The sequence below is a fragment of the Artibeus jamaicensis genome, unplaced genomic scaffold, assembly GCF_021234435.1.
Source record: "Artibeus jamaicensis isolate MK-2021 breed Jamaican fruit bat unplaced genomic scaffold, CSHL_Jam_final contig_387, whole genome shotgun sequence".
In the NCBI taxonomy this organism is placed as follows: domain Eukaryota; kingdom Metazoa; phylum Chordata; class Mammalia; order Chiroptera; family Phyllostomidae; genus Artibeus; species Artibeus jamaicensis.
The window spans coordinates 8,624,748-8,648,527 of record NW_026521812.1 but is presented as its reverse complement, the minus strand read 5'-3'; the positions used below and the strand labels follow the sequence as shown (position 1 = coordinate 8,648,527).

The following is a 23,780-nucleotide window of genomic DNA, read 5'->3' as shown; positions in this document are numbered from 1 at the left end:
TGTGCAGTGACAGATCCCACTTCTGGTTAACCACTTCTCACTCCCTCTCCTCCAAAACAAAATGAAATAGAAACCAAACGGGAAACAACATGGAGATTAAGAGCAGTTATTTTAAACTGAAATCTCGACAACTGTTAAGTGTTTCTCTTTAATAACTTATTACTCAAATGGAGACACTAGGGCATGAGGTCACAAAAGTCTGTTACCAGTCCCAACTTTTGTAGTAGAGCAGAGATTTTCCACATAGTATTCCTTATTCCAAGATGCAAGATACTTCACTACGAATTTTCATATCCTCCAACCAATCTGAGAGTATTTCTGAGTATGTGACTTGAACGACTGCTGTGATTTCTTAATTTTTAATGGCACTGGTGTCAATCTTCAGTGGCACTGGTGCCATCCACCTCTCCATTGGGTAAGTGACCAATGAGATGGACCAATGAGGGGACCTGGTGCACACAGCCCACTTTAGGTAACAGGAGAAGGGGGCTGTGGTTCAACAAAGCAAGTTTGTGTCTAGAGAGTAGTCCCTATTGGAACTACCCACTGGCTGTGGATTGCAACTTATTAAAATTCTAGAGAATGACTATATATTTCCCTATTGAAAACATTTCACATATTGTAATTCTAGCCTATTCTCTGCTCCAGAACCAGTTCTGTATGACAGTGACTTCTAGACGACAGGACTCCAGGCAACCAACCCGATTAGCAACTTAGGGTTCCGAGGTAACAGGTAAATGCAGAAATGCTGGTTTGGTTGCAAGCTGGTCACATGGAGTAGGATGGAAATAATTATTTTTTAAATGAACTAAGGCCTAATCCACTCTCATGCTTCAAAACCCATCTCTTTAGACAGAACACCATTAACATTGCAAACAATTACTTAGTTTCCATGAGGGTCACATTTCATTCATTCACCAAAATTTTCGTAGATATTTATTAGATGTCAAAATTATCCTGTTAGTCTGATGTAACCTAGCAAAAGTAGTTTACACACCTACATATTTTCTGGAAATATAGCCAATTTGCAAATGTCCAGCCTTTGAATTATCAGAATAGGTAACTACTGAGAAACAACTGAGAGATTTAGCCAATTTTTACAGTTGTTCTGCCAATTATTTTTCGAGAGGAGTACAAATTAAGATGTAAAAGACAGAAGCAAAAATTAAAATGATTAAAAAAAGTCACACTTACTTCCTTACCTGAAATATTTTAGTGCTTGGGCTTCTTATTGAATTTGCTAGTGGTAAGATGGGTCTTTTTAAAGAAATTAAGCAGTCTTCAGTGTTTTTATAGCATTGGTTACTACAGAAATTATACTTCTTTTACTTCTTGTCTTGAAGGGTGAACAAAAATAAACAAACTAAAAATACTACAATGAATGGTGAATGATGAAAGATTTACAGTACAAAGAACAGCGTAAAAAGGAAGACAAGTTTAAATATTGTTGTGTAAGAAAGTGATGAAAATAATACAAGAATGAGAATAAGTAAAATGATAGGCTGGAACATCTGGGAAGGTAAATGCAAAGAGAAAAAGAAGAGTTAATTAATAATAATTTTAGAAACTTCATGTCAACTAATCTAAGCATTCATTCAACTTCAGATAAAGCAGAACCCTCTTTTATGCCTCTGTGTACCGAATCTGAAAGCCTATTATTACATCCTTCCTCTCACCCTGCCTCTTTTTCCCCAAGGATCAAATTGAAAAGCCACGTGCTCAAAGTACCTGAAAAACTGCAACAAAGAAACTAATAAAAAATTCTTATTTGATACAATACATAAAAGGAAATAAGCCTCAACATTTAAAAAATTCAACAAGTGTTATCATAAGATTCTTTTTTCTTCCCATAGCAAAGCAGAACAACATGCAAGATCAGTAAGCAATAGGGCCGCAATTCTTCCAGTGGTGACTAACAGGCCAGTTAAATTAATGTCAGTCATGCTTGTGAATATGAACTGATTTCTTAATTTAAACCTGTTGCATATCTTAAAAGCCATGCATGCTGCTGTACTCCACGGGTTCTCCAATGGATACAGGATACCAGGCTTGCCACGGGGGGCGGGGGTGGCACTGCCTGTTCGGGTTTATAAATTGTCTCTTAGGTGGTTAACTCTAACAAAATGCATTGGTCTTTGGCCACCATACCTGGCTAGAGCAGCTCAGTCCAATTCATCGGGTGTGCCTCTACAATTAGGATGAAGGAAAAATGCTGGGTTTCCCTGTTCGGGAATAGTTATTACTGTTCCTCTGAATTAGTGTTGCCTTAAACAATCCTTCCTCAGTCCTGAGATTTTCCACTCTAGAGCTGACAAAGATACTTTTTCAGAAGTAATGATCATGTAACTTCAACTTCAACTTGGGGTAAAGGAGCAGCTTCCACTTATTCCTTTTGGTCCAGCCCTAGACCCAGGATCATCTTTTTCTCTCCCGGTTTCTACGTTTACCAGTGGCTATGCATCAACTTAGAAATTTTTAAAAATTATTTTAAACTCAATTTGAATCTTGGCTCAAAAATTACAAACAACTGAAGATTCTTCTTGCCGTTAGAGCTATTAGAATTTGTGGAATGATACTGAAAATGTTAGATTTTGTAAAGTTCTTTATACATATGACCTAGTTTAATATTCGGAGTAATCTTATGAGTAGATATTTAAAAGTTTAAAAAACCTCGCTCATTAATTAGTAATAGTAAAATAATAAGTAATAACAGTAGTAGTTATAAATCTTAGAAATCCTTTAATCTTTACACAAAAACTGTTGGGCTGGGCAAGGTTTCCCTTTAAAAATAACGGAGGGCAAGCAGTTACTAAGTAATCGGGTGATGAAAACTCAGGCCTGAAGAAGGACAGTGTGAAAAGTTCTGAGCTGGGGCTTCCCTAAAGCGGGGCGTGGGAGTCGGTGCACGGAGACGCCCCACGCGGGACTGCAGCTCCGCTGACCAGCCTCGCCATCGCCGTGGCTCGCAATAGGCAGAACTGTACCTGACTCACGGATATGGGCTCCTCGGTGCCGCGGTCGTCTGTGGACTTGGGCACCTCCAAACGGTCGATGAAAGTCTGCAGCTCTTTGCGAAAGGCCTTCATCTGCGCGTTGATGCGGTACAGCAGCTCATGCTCACGGATGCGACTGCCGTCATCCTCCTCGTCCAGCAGTCCGAACAGGTCCCCGTTGGCCACATAGATGCGCGCCTCCGTGATGATGGTGCTTGTGTCGGCGATGAGCCTGTCGATGGTCTTGCCCAGGCGCTCGGCCTCTGACCGGATGTCCTTCATTTGCTGCCGGTCGGAGAAGCTCTTGGGCCAGGGCCCGGGTGCCGGGTAGAAGGAGCGGGTGGGTGTGAGGCAGCGGATGTTGCGCACCTCCTCGGAGTCGCTCTCCCCGCCAATGGGCCCCTCGCGCTTGCGGTGTGGTGGCCTGGAGTCATCATCACTCTCCTTCTTGCCCGCATCACTCTCAGCGTCACTGTCGCGGGGGCTGCCACGGATGCCCAGGTGCGAGGCCAGGTCGTAGCGCTGCATGTTGGACATGAGCACGCGGTTCTCATACTGCAGCTGCATGACCTTGCCGCTCAGCTCATTGATCTGCAGGCGCGCGGCCTTCAGCTCCTCCTGCAGGGCCTCGGTCTTGGCGCTGTCGTGGTGCCGCGCGCTGTCGTGGGCACCGGACTTGTACTTGTACTTGTTGAGCTCCGCTGTGATGCGCTTGTTCTGCTCCTCCAGGTCGGCCACGTTCCTCCGCAGCAGCTCCGTCTCGTCTTCCACCAGCTGCAGGTGCTGCCGCAGCTCCGACAGGGATTCGCTCTGCTCCCTCATGAGCGGGTTGGCCGAGCCATTGAAATCTTCACCTCTTAGGTCATCCAGTTCCGCCTTTAAGCCTCTGTTCTCCACCTCCAGTTCCACAATTTTCCTGCCCAGGATATTGGCTTCTTCCTCCACCAGCCTCAGCCGCAGCTTGAGCTCAGCCTCCCGGGTGCTGGGAGGCCCCCCGGCTTCTCCTTTGGGCAAAGGACTGTCCAGATCTCCATAAAAGGATCTGTACTTCTGGAGCTCGTGCTCAAATCTGTCTTTTTCTTTATCAATCTTGGCCATTTTCTTTCTCATCAAAGCAGCTTCTTCTTTCACAAACTGCAGCTGGCATTTCAAATCTTCATTGTCCTCCTCATTTAGGAAAAGGAAAAAAGAGGATAGGAGACCATTTTTTAAATGTAAATCAAGAAAACAAACCAAAAGAGGCCACCTGCACAAATTATCTCTTTTTCTTGTAATCAAGATTTAATGAGAGAGAAAAAAAGAGACAGAGGTGTAATGCTTCCTATTTTCTCCAACAATTCAAATTCTTTGGCAAATAAAATATTAGGAGACTATTGCATTTTGACAATAAAACGAGAAAGGAATATAAAAAGAGAAAAATGTGGTCATCATTATTCAGAGCTTATTATATGTTGTTAACCACATGCAACCATTCAGCTGTCATTTCAAAAATGTTCGTTTTGTTTGCTTGGTTTTTTTTTAAGTGGTTTCAATCCTTCTGACTGTAATAAATATGAAACCTGTTTGCCAGAGGGAACATATAGTTAATAGGCACTCACTGCGACTAATTGATCATGGACTCAGTCAAGTTTTATAAAGTTCTTTACACATATGACCTGACTTAATGTTCAGAGTAATCTTATGAGTAGGTACTAAAATGGTTTTAAAATGTTCAGTAACTTGTTCAAGATTATGCAACAAATAAAGCAGCAAACAACAAAGGTGAAATTTGAATTCAGTTTTGCCCGACACTAACACTCAGTCCCACAATCACTCAACCATCCTGAAAGAAAATGACCTCACTCTTTATTTAAGAGAGAATTGTTTTTAAGGGCCTTTAAAGTAAGAGAGTTTAACACTGGAGTGGCCCATCCAAGGAGAAACTGCTAAGTGGTCCATCTAGATCACTTTTAAAATAGGATGTACTCCTGCGAGTCTGGAGTGGATATTGTTGGCTCTGCCTGGTAAAAGGATGAGGGCAAGACCCTATAGAAGTTCTCATACCTTCTTAGACAACAATTAAACCCTGATCATTAACTAAACTAAAAGAAATTACAGAAAAGTTCAAATCAATTCTTTCTTGGAGAGCTAACATCAAAGCAGATTATGTCTAGGACATAGTTCCCAAAATTCTCTACGTATGTGCTTTGGGACAATCATGTAACTTCAGTGGACTTTGGTTGCCTCATTTTTAAAATGGAATGGAAATACCTTCTTTTCAAGCACCAAGTTGGCTGTGTTTGAGATGCCTTCTGGTAAAGAAATAGCAGCCAACGATGGTGAAGGTAAGAAGAACAATGAGTTTCTGACAGAGATGTTCAGGTAATACGAACCAGAGCCTTTGAGGTCGAAGAGATGGAGAGCATGACTCAGGTCTCCCATCCTAATAAAAATGAGTGTGCAAGGGTTTGAGAGCTGCTGGGCGTACAGAGCATGACCGTCACATTCTTCATATCATTACATCCTCACATCAGCCCTGTGAAGGAAGTGACTCTACGCCTATTTTACACATAAGGCAGCTGAGCTTCAGAGAGCTTTATTAACAGGCTACAGCACAAGTTAATAAGCGACAGAGTGTATCTATAAGCAGACCAATTCCATTCAACCCATATTCTGTATGCATTGCTTCCAGAAAAGCAGCACTAGAGAAGAAAAGTAGAATGATGGGTGAAATAAAATAAATCAGATGTGCTGGCTTGTGTACATTCCTTTCTTCAACTAGAAGAAAGGAGAGAAGCTCAGAGAGAACAGAGAACCTCAGGAACACAGTGAGAGAACAGGGTGAGAACAGATGGCACAGATTTGATGCGAGAACGCATTGCACAAGGGGAGAGAGAAGCTGTCCTGCAAGAGACTGCACCGAGGCCCTCAGATTAATTCAGTGATCATGAAAACAAAGACACTTTCAGTGTTTAATAACACATTGAAGTGGAAGAATCAAAGATAACCCCAACATTTTGAGTTGAGAGGCTGTTGGGGTTTTTTTGCATTTAGTTTCTTTCTTTTTTTAGTTTTAGTATTTCTTTCAATTACAGTTTACATTCAATATTATTTTGTATGAGTTTCAGGTGTATTGCATAGTGGTTAGACAACTATATACTTTACAAAGTGATCTCCTCGATATTTTCAGTACCCAAGTGGCACCATACAGAGTTATCACAATATTACAACTCTGTTTCCTATACTGTGCTTTTTTACATCCCCATGACTATACTGTAACCACCAATTTGTACTTTTTAATCCCTTTCACTTTTTATCTAGTGTCCCAACCCCCCTCACCCCTGGCAACCATCAGTCTGTGCGTCTGTTTTTTTTTTTGTTTGTTAATTTATATTGCTCTTTTGATTCCACAGAAACTATGCACTCTTATGTTCATTGCAGAATTATTTATAATAGTCAAGCTATGGAAGCAACCCAAGTGCCCATCAAACACGAGTGAATAAAAAAACTCTGGTACATACATACAATTGAATATTATTTGCCCATAAAAAAGAATGAAACCTTACCATTTGCAACAAAGATGGACCTACAGGATATTAAGCTAAGTGAAATAAGTCAGTCAAAGACAGACAAGTACCGTATTATTTTACTTATACGTAGAATCTAGATGTCTTGATGGGTTGTGCCACCAATAACAGGGATTGAAAATGAACAAAGAGGAGCAAGTTTTACATGAAAAGTATGGGTTTGGGTCTATTAAAATTCTGCCTTTGAGGTGTATCAGTGGAGGGATACCTGTATGACAAGGATTACACTTCTGGTCCTGTAGAGAGCTCAGGTCCAGAGGAGAAGACATCAGCATGAGATGCCCAGAGAGGTGGGGTAAAGCTATTACAATGACTTCAGAGGCACAAAAGGAGGAGAACTAAAGCCAAGGAGACCAATAAGGAATGTTAAAGGTTTGTGCAGAGAGGGGACTGAGAATAAAAGGTTATGTAAGCCAACAACTGAAAACAGTGTTTGAATAGAAAAGTGACCAAGGCTATACATATCAAAAATAATTTTACCTGGGCTAGGTTTTGTTGGGAAGCAAGAGTAGGCAAGCTGGGAAGCTAGACTGGGCTACATGAATGGTAGAAGTCATTAGTTGGATGGAAGACAAAGCCTTGATTGGTTAAAATAAAAAAATGTTGGCAAAATGCTGCAGTTTAAATCTAAGCAGATGTGATATAAGTCACAGACTGAAGCAGAAAAACACTTGACTGGCCTATTTTGAGCAAATATAAAACAGAAGGCTATCTGATTTGTGTTTATGTAAGCTCTTCTACCCCAAAAAATGAAAACAAAAATTTTAAGACTTGAACATATACTGCTTGTAATAAAGTCATTAGGGGAAAGGAGAATGATGGGGATGGTAATCATTTTACTCTTTTAGAAGGAATCTTTTCACAATACGAAGTATGACAGTTTCTGCCATAGCATGAGTTGAATAACGCTGTATGCCAATGTGCCTTGCATCTTCATCTTGCAACCTCACTATGGCAGGCCGCATTTGGAACTGTGCATAGAAATACCATGCGTAAATGTTGAAAATATTAAAGCAGAGATTGCATGGGACGTGCCTTGTTGACAGGCACTGAGCAACTTATGCTTGCTATTTTCACAGTGAATAGTAGGCAAAAAAATTATAATGCTTTGAGATGTGAAGCAAGTTGTTATTTTCATGTACATTAAAGATGTCACTCTCAAGAAGACACAAATGGCATATGAGAAAGGGGAACATAAAGATGAGGAAGGAGAACATAAAGATGATAAAGGGCAAAAAGAAGTGAGCTGAGCCTGGTTTTGACTTGGCTACCACTAGAAGCTAAACTGTACAATAATAAAATATTAACTCATTCGATCTGCACAACAATTGTGTTACAATCCCTGTTTTACAGATGAGGAAAAAAGCATACATGGAGTAATAAGTAACTGATGTAAAGCCATACAGTCTACATGGAAGAGATTGTCTTCTAGGTAAAGCAGCCCTAAAGTTACTATTCTTCATCATTATGTAATACCATTTCTCATTACATAAAGTCACTGTGCTGCTGAGGGAACATGCAGGGTACTCATCAAAGAAGCTGAGGCAAATGAACAAAATGAAATACAAAGCTACACAAAAAATAGAAAGTTGAACCAAATCAAACTGTCATTAGTGTGGGTCAGAATCAATAGCATCTTGGCAATTTCACATGGCTATGTAAAAATGGGGGCATGGGGGTTTTCAAAAGCACATACTGAACATGTTGCAGAGTGCCAGACATTAGACCCCGGGGAGTCAAAGCTGAATAAGGTGGCTCCAGCCCAGAATATGCCCTGGCTGACAATAGAGATGAAGATGTGAACAAGAATTACCATAGAAAGGGATGTTTCCCCTTAACAGAAGTATGTGAATCAAAAGTCCTCAGCCTTGCTTGAGCCATAAAATCATCTACGGACTACTTCATAGTTGAGATCTCTCCCCCAAAACAGTCCCGTTCAATTTGTTGGCGTGGGTTTTTTGGGGGAAAAAAGACAGGTAATAACTCTGAAAATAATTTAATTACAAATGATGGCAGGGATTTGAAACGTCACAACAGCATACTTAGAAATTTCCCCGGACGTTTGTAACCATGGAACAAAAACTGGTGGACTTCAGTGCATCTTGCCTATTGAAACTGATGAAAGCTGTAAATGCTTTTTGCAGAAAAGTGCTCAAATGCATGTGGACTGGGGTCCATAGAGCCAGGAATAAATAGTGAAGAATTCTTGAATCAGACAAGGTTGTCAAAAAGAATACATAAACCTTAACATGGGAAATATAGGAATAAAACAAAAGTGAATTAAAAGAAACTGCTGACTAACGCTGACTTCAGATTTTAGAACAAGGAGCACAGAGCCTCTTCTCACTAAATAAGGTGAAGAGGATTCGTGGCCACATGGGGAATGATTCACAGCAGAATACTTAGTGTGAGGGGGCTAAACTTATGGCAAAGAGTGAGAAAGCTACAGCAACAACATATTTGACTTAACAAGGAAACTGAGAAAAATGTACGCAAAGGAGCAATGATCTTGGTATAAGACTCTGGACTATAAATGTTCTTGTGCAAGTACCAGAAGAAAAATTACCCATGAACAGAGCAGGCAGAGAAAGGAAAAGAGAAAATAAACATTTAATATGATATGCTTTTAAAAATATAACCAAGATAAACTTCTTCAAATTTTGTGTATTTAAAGTTACCATCTAATGAGAAAATCCTGTGAAAGAATAAACAAAAAGGTATAGTCTTCTAGATTCCAAAGTATGCATTTAAGTCAATATCTAGGCAAGTGTTTTTGCAGAGCCATAATGTCATTTCTGCCTCCATGTATTTCCTATTCTAACTTCTCCTTCACTACACCCACCAGTACCTTCTACTCACCCTGAAAGCAGAACTAGTCTTTACTGTGGCCATGTTTCTAAGGTTCTTGACAAGCCAATGTTGAATCCATATTTTAACTTTTATTTTTATAATTTTGTTGTCTTTCTTTTGCTTCTCCAGTCACTGGTATAGAGAATTACTTCAGTCTAGGGCTTAAAACCCTCACAAGCCCTCTCTCCCTTTGCCATCCCTTCCTACCCCACTTCTTTTATTACCCTCCCCTGACTCCATAGGAACAGCCATTCTATTGACCTTACTAATGATGAACGAACAAGATTAGCACCATGGGTACAGTTCTCAAACATAGGGACTCATAAAGTATTAATGACATTCTGCTGTGTGTAAATGCATTAATAACAAGGATGTTAGTGCTAACTTTGTAAGTAAAGGTATGTTTTACACTGCCTGTATCTATAGCTGCATAATCACTATGCATAACTTTGCTTTACAGGGGTATATGAGTATAATGTCTACTTATAGAAGTGGCTTATTAAATACATTTAGAGGTGCTTGGTGTACTAGTTGAAATTTTATTTCTACATACCTCTGTGGGAGTCTGTTGAGTCTTTTTTTCAGATTTTGGCAAATCTTTGCTTCCTCTTCTTTTTAAGGACAGCTGTAACAAAGCATAAATATATTCAGTTTGATAAACAATAATTTTAATTCAATTTTATGTTTTTAAATGTCCTAATCACATGCAACAAAACCAAGCCAAATGAAAAGCATTAAAGGAGAAAAATAACTCAAGCCAGATATATTTACATATATTTTTACTTTGGACTAAGATACACATCACAGTAGAAAAGGAGCTGGCAATTATCTAATTAATTGAGAAATATAGGCAACATTGTGAAAATGCAGAAAAATAACTGGACTAAATTTAAACTGATGATTCAATGTACTAGATATTTCAGAATTTTAGTTGAAAGCAAATTCTTACTAGCATTTATATTGCTAAAGAAAAAATAAGTCAAGTGGTTATGTTTGTAAAGATAAACTTTCAGTGGGTGTATGTGAAATTTGAATAATCTCTTTCCTCACCACACTTCCATTAAACCACACATGACCCAATACACACACACACACACACACATTGTGTAAACAATGGGCAGTGGTAGGGGTTGTGACATGTACAGGAGAGGGCGGACTGGGGATTAGCTTCAACTGACTGGTGTCACACAGGAGTGTGGGCTTCTTCAGGAGAAGCGAGAAATCTGGAATGTTATGTAAAATCTCCCTCATTTTATTGGTTGACTATCATTGAAATTGATACAAACAACAGTTTGTAGATCAAATAACACTCATCGAGTGCCAAATCATTTCATGGACTAGCAGCATATGATCTCTGGTGTTCAGTTCTATTTCTCTAGCACCAATATAACAAGGAGGGCCTCTCTGTATACATAATAACCCCTATGTATGAATGGCTATCACATACCAGACATTGAGCTGCAGCTACCATAAGGAAGCCCACAATTCTGCATGGGAGACAGGGAATCCAACAATTGCAGTGCTTCCATTCAATATGAAACTGAAACTACAGTGCCGAATAAATAGTCCATGTGGTTATTTTCAGTTTCAACAGAATATATTTCCCTATGTTGCTTGAAACAAAAGCTGTGGGGACTGACTCACCAGAACCAAAAGTAATATAGGAACCAATCAGCACAAACAGTCCCAGGAAAACCAAGAACACAGCGAGCTGAACTAGGGAATCCTGGAATATTCTGTGTAGCAGCTACCTACAGAGATGCCCCTGAATTCATTTCCTTATTTATTGAATGCTTTTACTTTCATTTTACTCCATTACATGTTTATTTAGTGTTCACCAATCTACTTCCTGAGGCCCCTGTGATACAACAAGAAAAAACAATATAGTCTCTGTTTTCTATGAGTGTTCCTACTTTATTTGGCAGTTCAGTCTACAATTTAATAGTGATGAAAGCAATGATAATGCAGAAACTATATTAATTGCCACTGATTAAGCACCAATTCATGTCAAACATTCTCAACTAAGTCTTAAAACACCCCTTAGCCTCATTTTTCAGATGGTAAACTAAAGCTTAGAGAGGTTGGATAAATTATATAAAGCAGGGTTCTCAAAGTTCATCCCAAGAACATAATCAGTCTCACTTGGTAACTCATTATAAATGCAAATTTTCAAGACCAACCCCAGAACTCAGAAGCTCTGGAGATGGAGCCCAGAGGGCTATGAATTAACAAGCTCCCTGAGTGATAAATGATGCACAATAAAGTTTGAGAAGCACTGGCCTAAAGTCACTACTTGGGGACTTCTGGCCAAGATGGAGATGCAGGCAGACACACTGTGCCTCCTTGCACAACCAAAATAAGGACAACAACAATTTAGAAACAAAAAACAACCAGTACTGACAGAAAATTGAACTGCACAGAAGTCCAACGACCAAGGAGTTAAAATAAACACATTCATCCAGACCAGTAGGAGGGGCAGAGTCAGGTAGCTGGTGGAGAGGGATTGCGTCAAAAAAAGCAGTGGCTTGTGGACCCCAGGCATGCAAGATGGTTGTGGGCAGACCCTGGGCACTCAGGCGGTGCTGGCAGACCCCGGGCGTGGGGTGGCAGCAGGCAAACCCAGCAAAGCAGCAGATTGTGGATGAGCACCACATGCAAGGTGGCTGGCAGACCAGGTGGTCCCATATTCACATGCAGATAAACTTGGCAAAACTGGGAAGTGAGACAGACTCAGGGTCCCAGTGCCAGGAAATAGAGCCTCAAATCACTGATTGAAAACACCTGTGGGGGTTGAGGTGCCGGGAGAGACTCCCAGCCTAACGGAAGAGTTGGAGAGACCCACAAGGTCCTAGGACATGCACAAACCCACCCACATGGGAATCAGCACCAGAAAGGCCCAGTTTGCTTGAGGGAAGTGGCAGAAGGGACTAAAATCCAGCAGAGAGCAGAGCAAGTACCATTGTTCCCTCTCTGGTCCCACCCCCACATATAGTGTCACAACCCAGCTACTGGGTTGCCCCATCCCAGTGAACACCTAAGGCTCCACCCCTCACAGTTGTATCAAGACAAAAAAAAATTGCCCAAAGGAAAGAACAGACCAAAGTTCCAGAACAAATACAACTAAGTGACGAAGAGATAGCCAACCTATCAGATGCACAATTCAAAGCACTGGTGATCAGGATGCTCACAGAACTGGTTGAATTTGGTTGCAAATTAGATGAAAAAATGAAGGCTACACTAAGTGAAATAAAGGAAAATGCACAGGGAACCAATAGTGATGGGAAGGAAACTGGGACTCAAATCAAGGGAGTGGACCAGAAGGAAGAAAGAAACAGCCAAACAGAAAAGAATGAAGAAACAAGAATTCAAAAAAATGAGGACAGGCTTAGGAACCTCCAGGACATCTTTAAATGTTCCAACATCTGAATTATAGGGGTACCAGAAGGAGAAGAGAAAGAGCAACAAGTAGAAAACTTATTTGAACAAATAATAAAGGAGAACTTCCCCAATCTGGAAAAGGAAAGAGACTTCCCAGGAAGTCCAGGAAGCTCAGAGAGTCCCAAGGAGGAACACACCAAGGCACATCATAATTACATTAGCCAAGATTAAAATGAAGGAGGGAATCCTAGAAACATCAAGAGATAAGGGGACAGTCACCTTCAAAGGAGTTCCCATCAGACTGTCAGCTGATTTCTCAAAAGAGACCTTATGGGCAAGAAGAGGCTAGAAATATTCCAACTCATGTAAGGCAAATACCTACATTCAAGATTGCTCTATCCAGCAAAGCTTTCATTTGGAATGGAAGGGCAGATAAAGTGCTTCTCAGATAAGGTCAAGTTAAAGGAATTCATCATCACCAAGCCCTTATTATATGAAATATTAAAGGGACTTATTTAAGAAAAAGATAAAAACATGTATAGTAAAATGACAGCAAGCTCACAGTTATTAACCACCACACCTAAAACAAAAACAAACTAAGCAAACAACCGGAACAGGAACAGAACCACAGAACCACAGTAATGGAGATCGCATGGAGTGTTAGCAACAGGGAAGTGGGAGGAGAAAAGAGGGGGAAAAGGTACAGAGAATAAGTAGCATAGATGGTAGGTAGAAAATAGACAGATGGAGGACAAGAATAGTATGGGAAATGTAGAAGCTAAAGAACTCATAAGTATGAATCATGGACATGAACTAAAGGGGGGAATGCGGGTGGGAGAGGGTGTGCACGGTAGAGGGGAGTGAAGGGGGGAAACGGGACAACTGTAATAGCACAATCAATAAAATATATTTTAAAAAGTCACTACTTGGTAAGAAGCAGAATCACGTTCTTGACTCAAGTCTTTCTAATCTTTCTGATCTATTAGATCACAAAGGAGAAAGGCTTAATTCCATCTGGAGCTGGAGATGGTAAAGAGAATTAGGGATGATTTCCAGAAAAAAGTAGCACCTTATCTTGAATCTGGTGGATGAGGAGTTATCCAGTAGAAGCTGGGGAGGGGAGGAATGGGACAACAAAGCGTTCCGTGGAGAAAGACCATTTCCGGGACATACAGAAATTCTGTGTGGTTGCACAAAGTGTGAGGAAATGAGTGACGTGGGATTAGGCGTAAGTCAATTTTGATGGCACTGAATAAAGTTTGGGTTTCCTCTCACCAAGGTCAAATTATCATTCTAAGGTAAATTAGGAGTATTAAAGGGTTTGAAGCAAGAAGTGTCCATAATCAGACTTTGCTAGAAGAAATACAGACACAAAGGTGGCAGTTCAAATGGCCAGGGGTAACGGTACGGCACTCGAAGAAAATGAGTAAAAGTATGCTCTAGTTCTGAGAACACTTTTTCTTTTGAGTCATAGCATTTCATTAATTCCAGGATTATCTGTTGAATTCTGTGGATATATGCTACTCTATAACATACAGTTATGACTGAGAAATATTTTATTCTCCCCCCAAGGAGCTACTTGTTTATGCTGATAAATAGATGCAGGTAATTAGCTAAAAAGAGAAGACAGAATTGACTAAGGGCATGAAATGAAGAACAAACAATAATCGAGAGTGCAAAGAAGCATTTGTGACTCCAGACCTGGGGGAACAAATCAGAGAAAATCACCCAGAACAGCTTGTATTTGAAGAGTGCAAAATTTCACTAGAAATAAAAACAAGTAAACAGCAGAAGAAAAGACCTGGGGAATGGATGTCTCACAGGTTCACTGATGTCTGAAATTAAATAATGCGAGTAGATGAACTTTAGAGATGAGGCAGAAGAAGCCACGGAAAGGAATGAGGTCAGGTTGTGGAGCTGAGAAATGTAGACTTTATCCTGTGGGCAATGTTAAAACAAGCCCTCAAATTAATGCAGGAGAAATGCTGAAACTAGGCCAAGCTTTCCTAAGAGGCAGCTTCTATTTCACTTTTATTTCAATATCACTCAGCTGGGTGTCAAACTCAGAGAAAGCTCTGAAAATAAGCTTTTCCCTTGAATAAAGGTATATTGCCTTTAAGGTGCCTCAAGAACTATAAGTACCTTTAAGTATCACATTTAAATGTTCAATACATATTAAATCATCTTTTCATATTCCAGTAAGTTTTTATTAAACTTGACTCTAATGGGAAAAAAGATGAAAGATTCATTTGGGAGAGAATGTTGGAGAAATAATGTAAGTGCAAAGACTCCTTTTTCTGTGAGGACAGAATGTCCTCAGTTCCCCCTTTGTCACCCTGCCCCACCTTCACCCGCAGCCGGAAACCTGCCTAAGGGGAGCAGTCTGGGAGGCTGCAACTGAATCTCAGATTTTCATCTTTATTCCCAAACCGGCACTTCAGATGGTCTCTAGAGAAAATTACTGAAAACATGTCTTGTCTACATCTTCATTCTTTGCATTCTCAGCCTCAACTTGTCCAAAAGAGGTTGCTGTTCTTTTTATCCACATTGAAGGCCAGGAATTAGAGATATTTGCCAAAAATTTGTTTGTATGACAATCATATAAAATGGATTGTTTGTGCTCTAGAAATGTTTTCAGCCTGCCTTTCTTCCTCAATTGAAATTTGGACCACTTCTAAATATGCAGCCTGGTTATGTTTTCAACAATTAAACAACAAAAGACAACCTGTCAAAAATGCTGCTGAAAGACCTATTATGTGTATAAAATTCTTTTATTTTTGATAAAATTAGCGAGAGAGCCATTCATATGACTGAATCAAGAAAGGGCACTAGAATTACTACATCTATGATTTGTTGAGCACATGCCATGCACTTTTCCGAGACCATAATATGTATCCACTCGGGTAATCTTGTAACAGCCTTCTGAGTTTGACACCATTATCTGCAGCACACAGAAGATAAATCACTCAGCCAGTGTTAGAACTGGGATGTTATACAGCTTCAAAGCTCTTATTCTGAACAACTAGATGACGCTCCAAAAAAAGGTAAGTGCAAGGCTATGTTATTTCCAAGTATATCTTTCTCTGAGGGTGTACACCTGGCTGCATGGGTTCGAGGGCACTATTTTACACATATTACATGTGAACTTCTATTAACCCCCTTCAACATAGGGAACAGCGGAAGTTACATACACACTCACTGGTTCTCAGAATCACCCTGTAAATACCGTGACTTCGGGACAACATTGTGGGGAGGGCTCAAGGCTACCGGTGAGGCAGTACCGGTTGACACAAGAAACTCATACATCCCTGTAGAAGCCCTCTTTTAGAGCAGAGTATAGATTGTTAGAGGGGTCTTCAAATGACCAATTATTAGCTGATCCGAAAGCAGGGCCATCTTGCTTGAAAAAGCTAAGGCAACATGATAATAAGTGGCTCTTCAATATTCCTATCATATATTCCACTTGGACAGGAACAATACAAAGGCCTCAGAAAGCTCCACACACACAAAAGGATTTAGGACTAGAAGCTTTCCCAGCGAGTTTTTTTTTTTTTTTACTCAGAGTACCTAGTTAATGACTTTTGAAACAATTATCATTAAAAAATTATTTTACGCCTTAGGTACTTGACCCACAGTAAATGTATTCTTTCTAAGCTATGAATGTCATCAGCAAATACAGACATTTACATTCCCTTCTAACTTGCTCTAGTTAATAAACTGGGTTGTAAGCACCATTGCATTTAGAAAGTAAAATGCATTTAGAAAATTATGGCTAAGCACTGATAGCCATCATTTCTAAGCAGAAATGATCATTTCTAGTGCTTTTTATATTGAGTGTGAACCAGCTTCTACCTTACTAATGCAGTGATATTAACTTGTATCAAGTTCAAAATCTTGTAAGAAATATGTTAAAAGTGCCATTGCAAAATGGCAGATGCCAAGTGGTGGTCATTAACAAAGGTATTTTAAAATTATTCTTTACACAATTATACATTAACATATTAGTGATAAAATTTTAAAGATCAGAATATTCAACAATCCCAAAATGCACCGAAAGGGAACAGAAGCAAGTTTTGAAGGCAATTCCTACATGTGGTTAAGAAGTGATGGCCCCCAACTGTGCTGTACAGTTTTTGGAATTAGTTACCAAATTTTAAAATGTAAGCAACTTACATTTCAAAAATCAAGATTTCCAGTTTCCCATTAACAATTAGAAGACCTGATTAAATTGGGTCTTGGTTACAGTATGGACACCTTGGCTTGGAACTGAATATTGATATATACCGTATTCAATTTGCACCACGGCTCTTAACACAGACAGCTTCAATCATTCATGTAACCTGCCCGGACTCTAGTAAAGGGGAGTGTTCAGACTTGCCTGGGACAGCTAGGGTTATGTATGTGCAAGAAGCTCAAGAAACCCAGACTCCCAGTTAGTGTTGAATCATTTCTGCACCACCTAGATGCTGCCTACTTTTCTCCCAGGAATCATTTCTGCACCACCTAGATGCTGCCTACTTTTCTCCAGGAGCTTGCTTCTATGTAAGGTAGGCAACACAATCCCCTTTATGGAAAACTTTAACACAACCTAAGTTAAAAACCACTTAAAAGTGATTAAAAGAATAAATCTACCTTATCTTTTATATTAAATGCCTCCAAATAATGGAAGCCAGTGGTCTTTTTTTCCAGGGTATATATATTTCCCAGTTCTTTCTGGGATTCATCTAGCGTATCACTTGGTTTCATGTCTAGCTTATGGTCAACTAAACTCCCTAAGCTTTCGGGGGGTGTGTGCATGTGTGTGTGTGTGTGTGTGTGTGTAAATAGCTGTGAATCAAATTGTCAGGCATCATATTTATTCATATTAAACTTCATCATGTTAATTCAGATTTATCACTCTAGTATGGTGACAACACTGTGAGTTTTTTGTTCTGTCCTTGCCTGTATCCTTTTCCATTGCTACTATGGAGAACTTTCCCTAGATATTCTTTTATTAGAGTATGACAGATATTTACTAGTGATATAGTTGAAATAACTTGAAAATAAAAGGCATAAGAAGAGTGAACTAACTTCTTACTGCAGATTTATAAAAACATAAAAACTTTTATGAGTAAACCACCACAATCGCAATCTCTGTGACTTCTATCCATGTATCAAGTAAACACAAGTCATAAATTAAGTGTAATTAGAGAATGTTTTTTCTACAAATCTTAAATGCATTGGAAAAAATCTTGTTTCCATGGTTTTATTTAATCAACTATTCCTAGGAAATTGGACCTTTCCAATTTTGAAAGATAGTGAAAATAGAGATGGACATAATTGGCTTAATAAAAAATTTAGAGGATATTTGAAAAGGCAAAAAACTGAACCCAAGCTTTTAAAACCAAACCACACATCCACAGAGTGTGTTTTGTTTGCACAAGTGTGTGCACTTCCATGAAACAATGATTATGAATGCATGCTTATAAATGTATGTGCATATGTGAGTAAGTATGTATATGTGTTTGAGCATGCTTGTGTATGCACATGCGTGTCTATATGTATGTGTTTTTAGGTCCTGGAAGAAATTTCAGCTCATACTGAAAATTGCTTAGTGAATTCTAAAACACAAGGACAACCAGAATTTCTGTAACCTCTACCCATATATGAAACAGATAACTTAAAATATATTATAGATATCAGAACACATGCTCACTAAAATGTCATAATTTGATTTTACATTACATTAAGAGGTACCTTGATATCCTTTGAAAGTGTACTGTATTTGATCAAATCATTCAGAACATTTCAAAATTATTTTGGAATAGATGGATGAGCACTAAATTTCTGAAACTTTAACCAAACTAGTGTCATATTCTAAGCTAAGTACATTTATGGAGTCCTTTGATATACAATGCTGAAGAACACATACATGAGTACACACACCTTTTTGAGACATAGAAAAACTTAACACTTAATAAATAATAAGTATCTGGGGAACATAAGAAAATGAGACACCACTAGAAGAGAATAAGATTAAATATTCTACATATTGAGGAAGTTACAGTAAGTAATAAAAAATGAAGCAGATTCATTTCCCAAAGTAATATTTTTAAAATAAATTTTACCTTGTTCATATTGTTAATCAAACTGAAAGAATTTTGAGTTAATATGGCACAAAGCTATCACTCTCTCTTACTAAAATATACTTGAAGACAAAAATAAAAATGTAACTACAGTAACACTAGAAAATAAGCTTAAGATTCAAGCATTTGCCAGAATCTGCAAAAAAAATTTCCTATAACAATGGGATCAGTGGAATTCTACCAAGAAACATAATTAGTCCTATATGTAGCCTTTACTGTCTATAGCAGAACAAATGGAGATGTAAACCAATCAAAACTAGATATCCTTATGTGTTAAAATGTTAAACATTTTGAAAATTGTTTAACATAAATTTGTCTTATGACCCAGCAATTCCACTCTTAAGAATGTACTCCAAATAAAATGAAATAAAACTTATATTCACACAAGGACTTATAAAAATATTCTTAGCAACATTATTCATAATAGTCCCAATCTAGAAACAACCCAAATGCCTGTCTGATGAATGGATAGTTAAAATGTGGTATCCATTGAATGGACTATTATTCAACAATAATAAAGAAATAACTACTAATACATGAGATGACATGGAAAAGCCTCAAAAACATGCCAAGTGAAAGAAGCATGAGACCACTTATTATATGATCATGTACAATGTCTAGGAAAGGCAAATCAATAGAAATACAGGGAGTAGATTAGTGGGTGCCTGGAGCCCAAAGGAAGGAAGAAATAGGGTTTAACAGGAAATTGGCATGAGGGATTATGTTTAGGTAACAAAGTGTTCTACAACTGATTTCTCATCATAGTTGCACACCACTGAAAATTCACTAAAAAGAATCACTAATATTGTTCAGTTGGAATGGGTCAATTATATATGTAAAATGTCTCAGTAAAGTTATCATAAAATTAGGCATCCAACACATCTACATTCTAACCCCATTTTCTTCAATACATGCATAAATATCACACAGACACTGCTTTATCACGTGTCTGGAGAAGAGGCCTAGCCCATTTTCAATTGCAGTTCTCCACTTATTAAAACTCCAATACAAGTAGGAAGCAAGCAGGAACTAGATGGTTTATAGTGCAATAAATCATGAGACACAGTCCTACTTTACCCAGGGCTTCTGGGGTAGGTACATAGGCAGAAAAGTCTTGGGAGTACCCATGGTGGGGTTTATTATTTTTCATATGCCTAAGGTAGGTAAAGAGCAATAACATCAGATCAAATTTTCCTCATACCCAGTATGTCTGAGTGCGGCAGTAGCGGTCAGGAACTGGGTCAAGCATATCAAGTTTTACTACAGCTTTGGATCTGAGAGTGGGCAGTAAGAGGGACTACAAAAAAAATTACAGTAGGTATCCTGAGTCAACACTGAATTTAAAAGAAAGTTTGACAATCAGTGATAATGTTTTCTAAAAAGAATGAAAAATAGAAAAGGAGATAAAAGTTCATTGGACTAAGTAAGGCATTTCAATAGGGAAAGAACAGTTTTTCAGCAAATGTTGCAGGGATTAATTGAAGCTCCATATGACAAAAAAAGAATTTAAACACGTAACTCGCACCATATACAAAAATTAATGCAAAATAGATTGCAGGCAAAGAGATTAAGACCTACCACCAGAAAACTCTTACAAAACCACAGTGGAGTGTATTAGATGAGTGGAGTGCAGAGAGTTCTTAGATGTGACATTAAAAGCACATGAAGAACAAATATTTAGAAGTTGGACTTTATCAAAATTAAACATTTTGCACATCCAAAGACACCAGTAAGTTTGTAAAAAGGGTACACCATAGAAGAACACATTGCAAATCACACATCTCATAAGATTTGTGGCTAGACTACATTGAGCTTAAATTAGAATTCAAGAACAAGTAAAAATACTCCAATTAAAAATGGACAAAAGCATAGATATGCATCAAAAATCTGTAGATGAAGAACAGACACATAAAAACACTCAACAATATTACAGAAAAACAAATTACCACAATGATATACCGCTTATACTCAATAGAATAACTATAATTAAAAAAACAAATGTTGGCAAGGATGTTAGTAAGTCGCAGCCCTTATCCACTGCTGGTGAGAATGTAAAATAGTGCAACCACTTTTGAAAACAGTTTGGCAGTTTCTTTAAAAAGTTAAACATAAATTCACTGTATGACCCATAAATCCTACTCTTAGATATTGAATTTCTTTTCTCAAGAGAAATGAATGCCCCGGCTGGTGTAGCTCAGTGGATTGAACGTGGACCTGCGAACCAAAAGATCGCGGTTTGTTTCCAAGTCAGGGCACATGCCTGGGTTGCAGGCTAATTCCTAGCAGGGGCCAGTTCCCAGCAGGGGACACATGAGAGGCAACCATACATTGATATTTCTCTCGCTCTCTCTTTCCCTTCCCTTCTAAAGATAAATAATTTTTAAAAAGAGAAATGAAAATGTGTTCACACACAACATGTTCATAAGAGCATTATTCATAGAAATAAAAAATCCAATGCTCATCAACTGATAAATAGACAAAATGTGGCACATACATACAATCAAATATTATTTCAAAGCAAAAAAGGAGTAAAGTACTGATACGTGGTACAGCTGGGATGATCAAACACTGGCAAACTGAAAGAGGCCAAATGCAAAAGGAAACATATTGTATGATTATAATTGTGTGAAATATTCAGAAATACAAAACTATAGATTCAGAAAATAGGTGCTTGGCTGGGGCTGGGGCTAGGGATGAGAACAGAAGGTGACTACAAATTTTTGAGATGATAGAAATCTTCTAAAGTTTTACTATGGACATTACACAATATTTACTAGTATATTTACTAGAAACCATTAAGTTGTACATTTAAAACAATTGAATTTATGCTATATAAATTATACTTCAATAAAGTTTTAAAATGTTTTGGTCAATAAAAAGAAGTAGTCAGCGAAAGAGAAAGGAAAAAATAAAAATATATGTCCACAAATTATTGACTCTGAAAAACAAAAGGCAGTTTTAAAAAATATTGTATTCTCAATAAAATTGTAAATGCGGTTGCTAGTAACTAAAATTGGTGAGACACAGAGGAAACTAAGCTCTGAAGAACAAGGGACTGTTGGAAATGAGAAAACTCACAAAGGACACCAACATTCAATGCAAGAATTAAATTTTGTACTGGAGTCTTTAAAGGGCATGGCTGACATAACAGAAAATTAATTCAACGATTCTGAGAACAAAGAAGAAATTGTCTAAGGACACAGGTGAAAAGGTTAAGAGGGCTAAAGGATGAGACAACAGCAGTTCAGTAGTACAAAGTAAAGAAAATCCTAGATAGAAAAATAGAGCGCGTGATTACCAATCCTATACTACAAGAAAGCTCCTCTGAGGTAATTAATATATAAATATGAATTTTCGGATAAAGGATCCATGTATTCTGGACATATATGAACAAAGACCATCACCTACGCACATCCTGGCAATATCTTTGAACTGGTTATTCTCCTTTAGCTATCCGAATGCATTCTTCTCTGCTTGCCTGTGTGCTTCAGTGGGCTGATCCCTACGTACTGTCTGACCCAGCCTCCTTCCCCTACTAGCTGTCTTCCAGTTGGGTTTGGCCAATAGAAGGCAATGGTGGAATACTATCGGGTGAAGGATAGGAAAAAAGATAGTTCAGGGTATTTCTGCTCCTTGCTTCCTCACTTTTCAACACCATATCTTAGCAGCTAAGACCCCACCAAGTGAAAACTCTTACTGGCTGTACCTTCTTCCCAGATTCCAGCTTTCACTGGCCCCTATAACACTATCACCACAGCAGTGTCTTTCTCTCTAGAGGTGGTGATGGTTTCCGAGTGGAGGTAATCTCTGAAGGCCTCACCAGCCCAACTTAAGAGTATGTTCCCTTAATCCTGCCCACATCACTGTGAGTAAACCTATCCACTTAATCCATCTAGGGTGAATTTTATTTCCTACTGGAGGACCCTGAATGATACAAAGGGTGAAGAACATACCCGTAAATATATAAAGAGAAAATAGTTTGGCATACAAAGTCAGACTGATCTCACACTTCTCCACTGCAAAACAAATACCAGAAGCTAATGGGACAAAAAGGTATAATGTGAGAAGAAAAAGTTTGACTCAATAATTCTATTCTGCCATTCCTGTGTGAAGTCAATCAAATGTTATTTTCAAAAAGGCAAAGGCTCAAAAAATATATACAAATTTTTCCTGAAAAAAAGTCAAGAACATTATTCAGTCAATTAAGTTATTTAAAATTGAGTTCTCAAAAATGTGTTTAAAATCACTGACAACATTGAAAATGTTTAAATATATAGAATTGTTTATAGGACTATATAATTACATATAAGGCAAAACATATTCTTTAAGTTGAAACTATATACTGTAACAATGAATAATTTAATACTAACAATCTTAGTCTATCATTTCATATTAAATTAACAAAGATCAGAAAGTAATCCAAGGAATTGGACTAACCAAAAGAATTTATAATTCCTTGTTTTATTCTTGATTTTAGTAATTGGGAAAATTGAGAATTGTACATGTATTAAAACAAAAAAAACTTAAAGTCAACACTAGTGGACTTAAAAATAAGATAACTATGTTCCAAATCATTGCAGAACATATTCTAATTTAAATATAGCCACACCTTTAAATAATGAATCCAATAGCTGTATTTCATCCTTGAAAGACAATAATACTTCCCTAAATTCACACAGATGGCTACCAGTTGAGAAACGTTTATGAAAATCTCTTCCTCCATGGACAAGAAGCAGTAGATACAATCACATGCCAACATATTAGTAGCTCACTGTGCACTTAAATACAGTAATCAATTGTGTTTTCTAATTATTTCTACTATTATTCAGGGTCCTTGGCCAATGCAATAGTAAGAACATTACTTTGTG

At 38.2% G+C, this 23,780-nt stretch overlaps 2 protein-coding genes across 2 annotated transcripts in view; both read right to left on the bottom strand.

Moving 5' to 3' along the window:
• The window catches only part of KIAA0408 (KIAA0408 ortholog), a 28,976-nt gene extending 27,576 nt beyond the window's left edge, over positions 1-1,400 (bottom strand). Inside the window, exon 1 of the mRNA XM_037139585.2 lies at positions 1,203-1,400. The gene's annotated coding sequence lies outside the window, so the exon portion shown is untranslated. The remainder of the gene's footprint in view (positions 1-1,202) is intronic.
• Positions 1,400-23,780, bottom strand: part of SOGA3 (SOGA family member 3) — a 36,170-nt gene continuing 13,789 nt past the window's right edge. Inside the window, exons 4-6 of the mRNA XM_037139584.2 lie at positions 9,963-10,034; positions 2,985-4,160; positions 1,400-1,511 (exon numbers count right to left, since the gene is read on the bottom strand). Coding sequence (XP_036995479.2) covers positions 1,401-1,511; positions 2,985-4,160; positions 9,963-10,034 — 1,359 coding nt within the window. The 3' untranslated portion in view covers position 1,400. The remainder of the gene's footprint in view (positions 1,512-2,984; positions 4,161-9,962; positions 10,035-23,780) is intronic.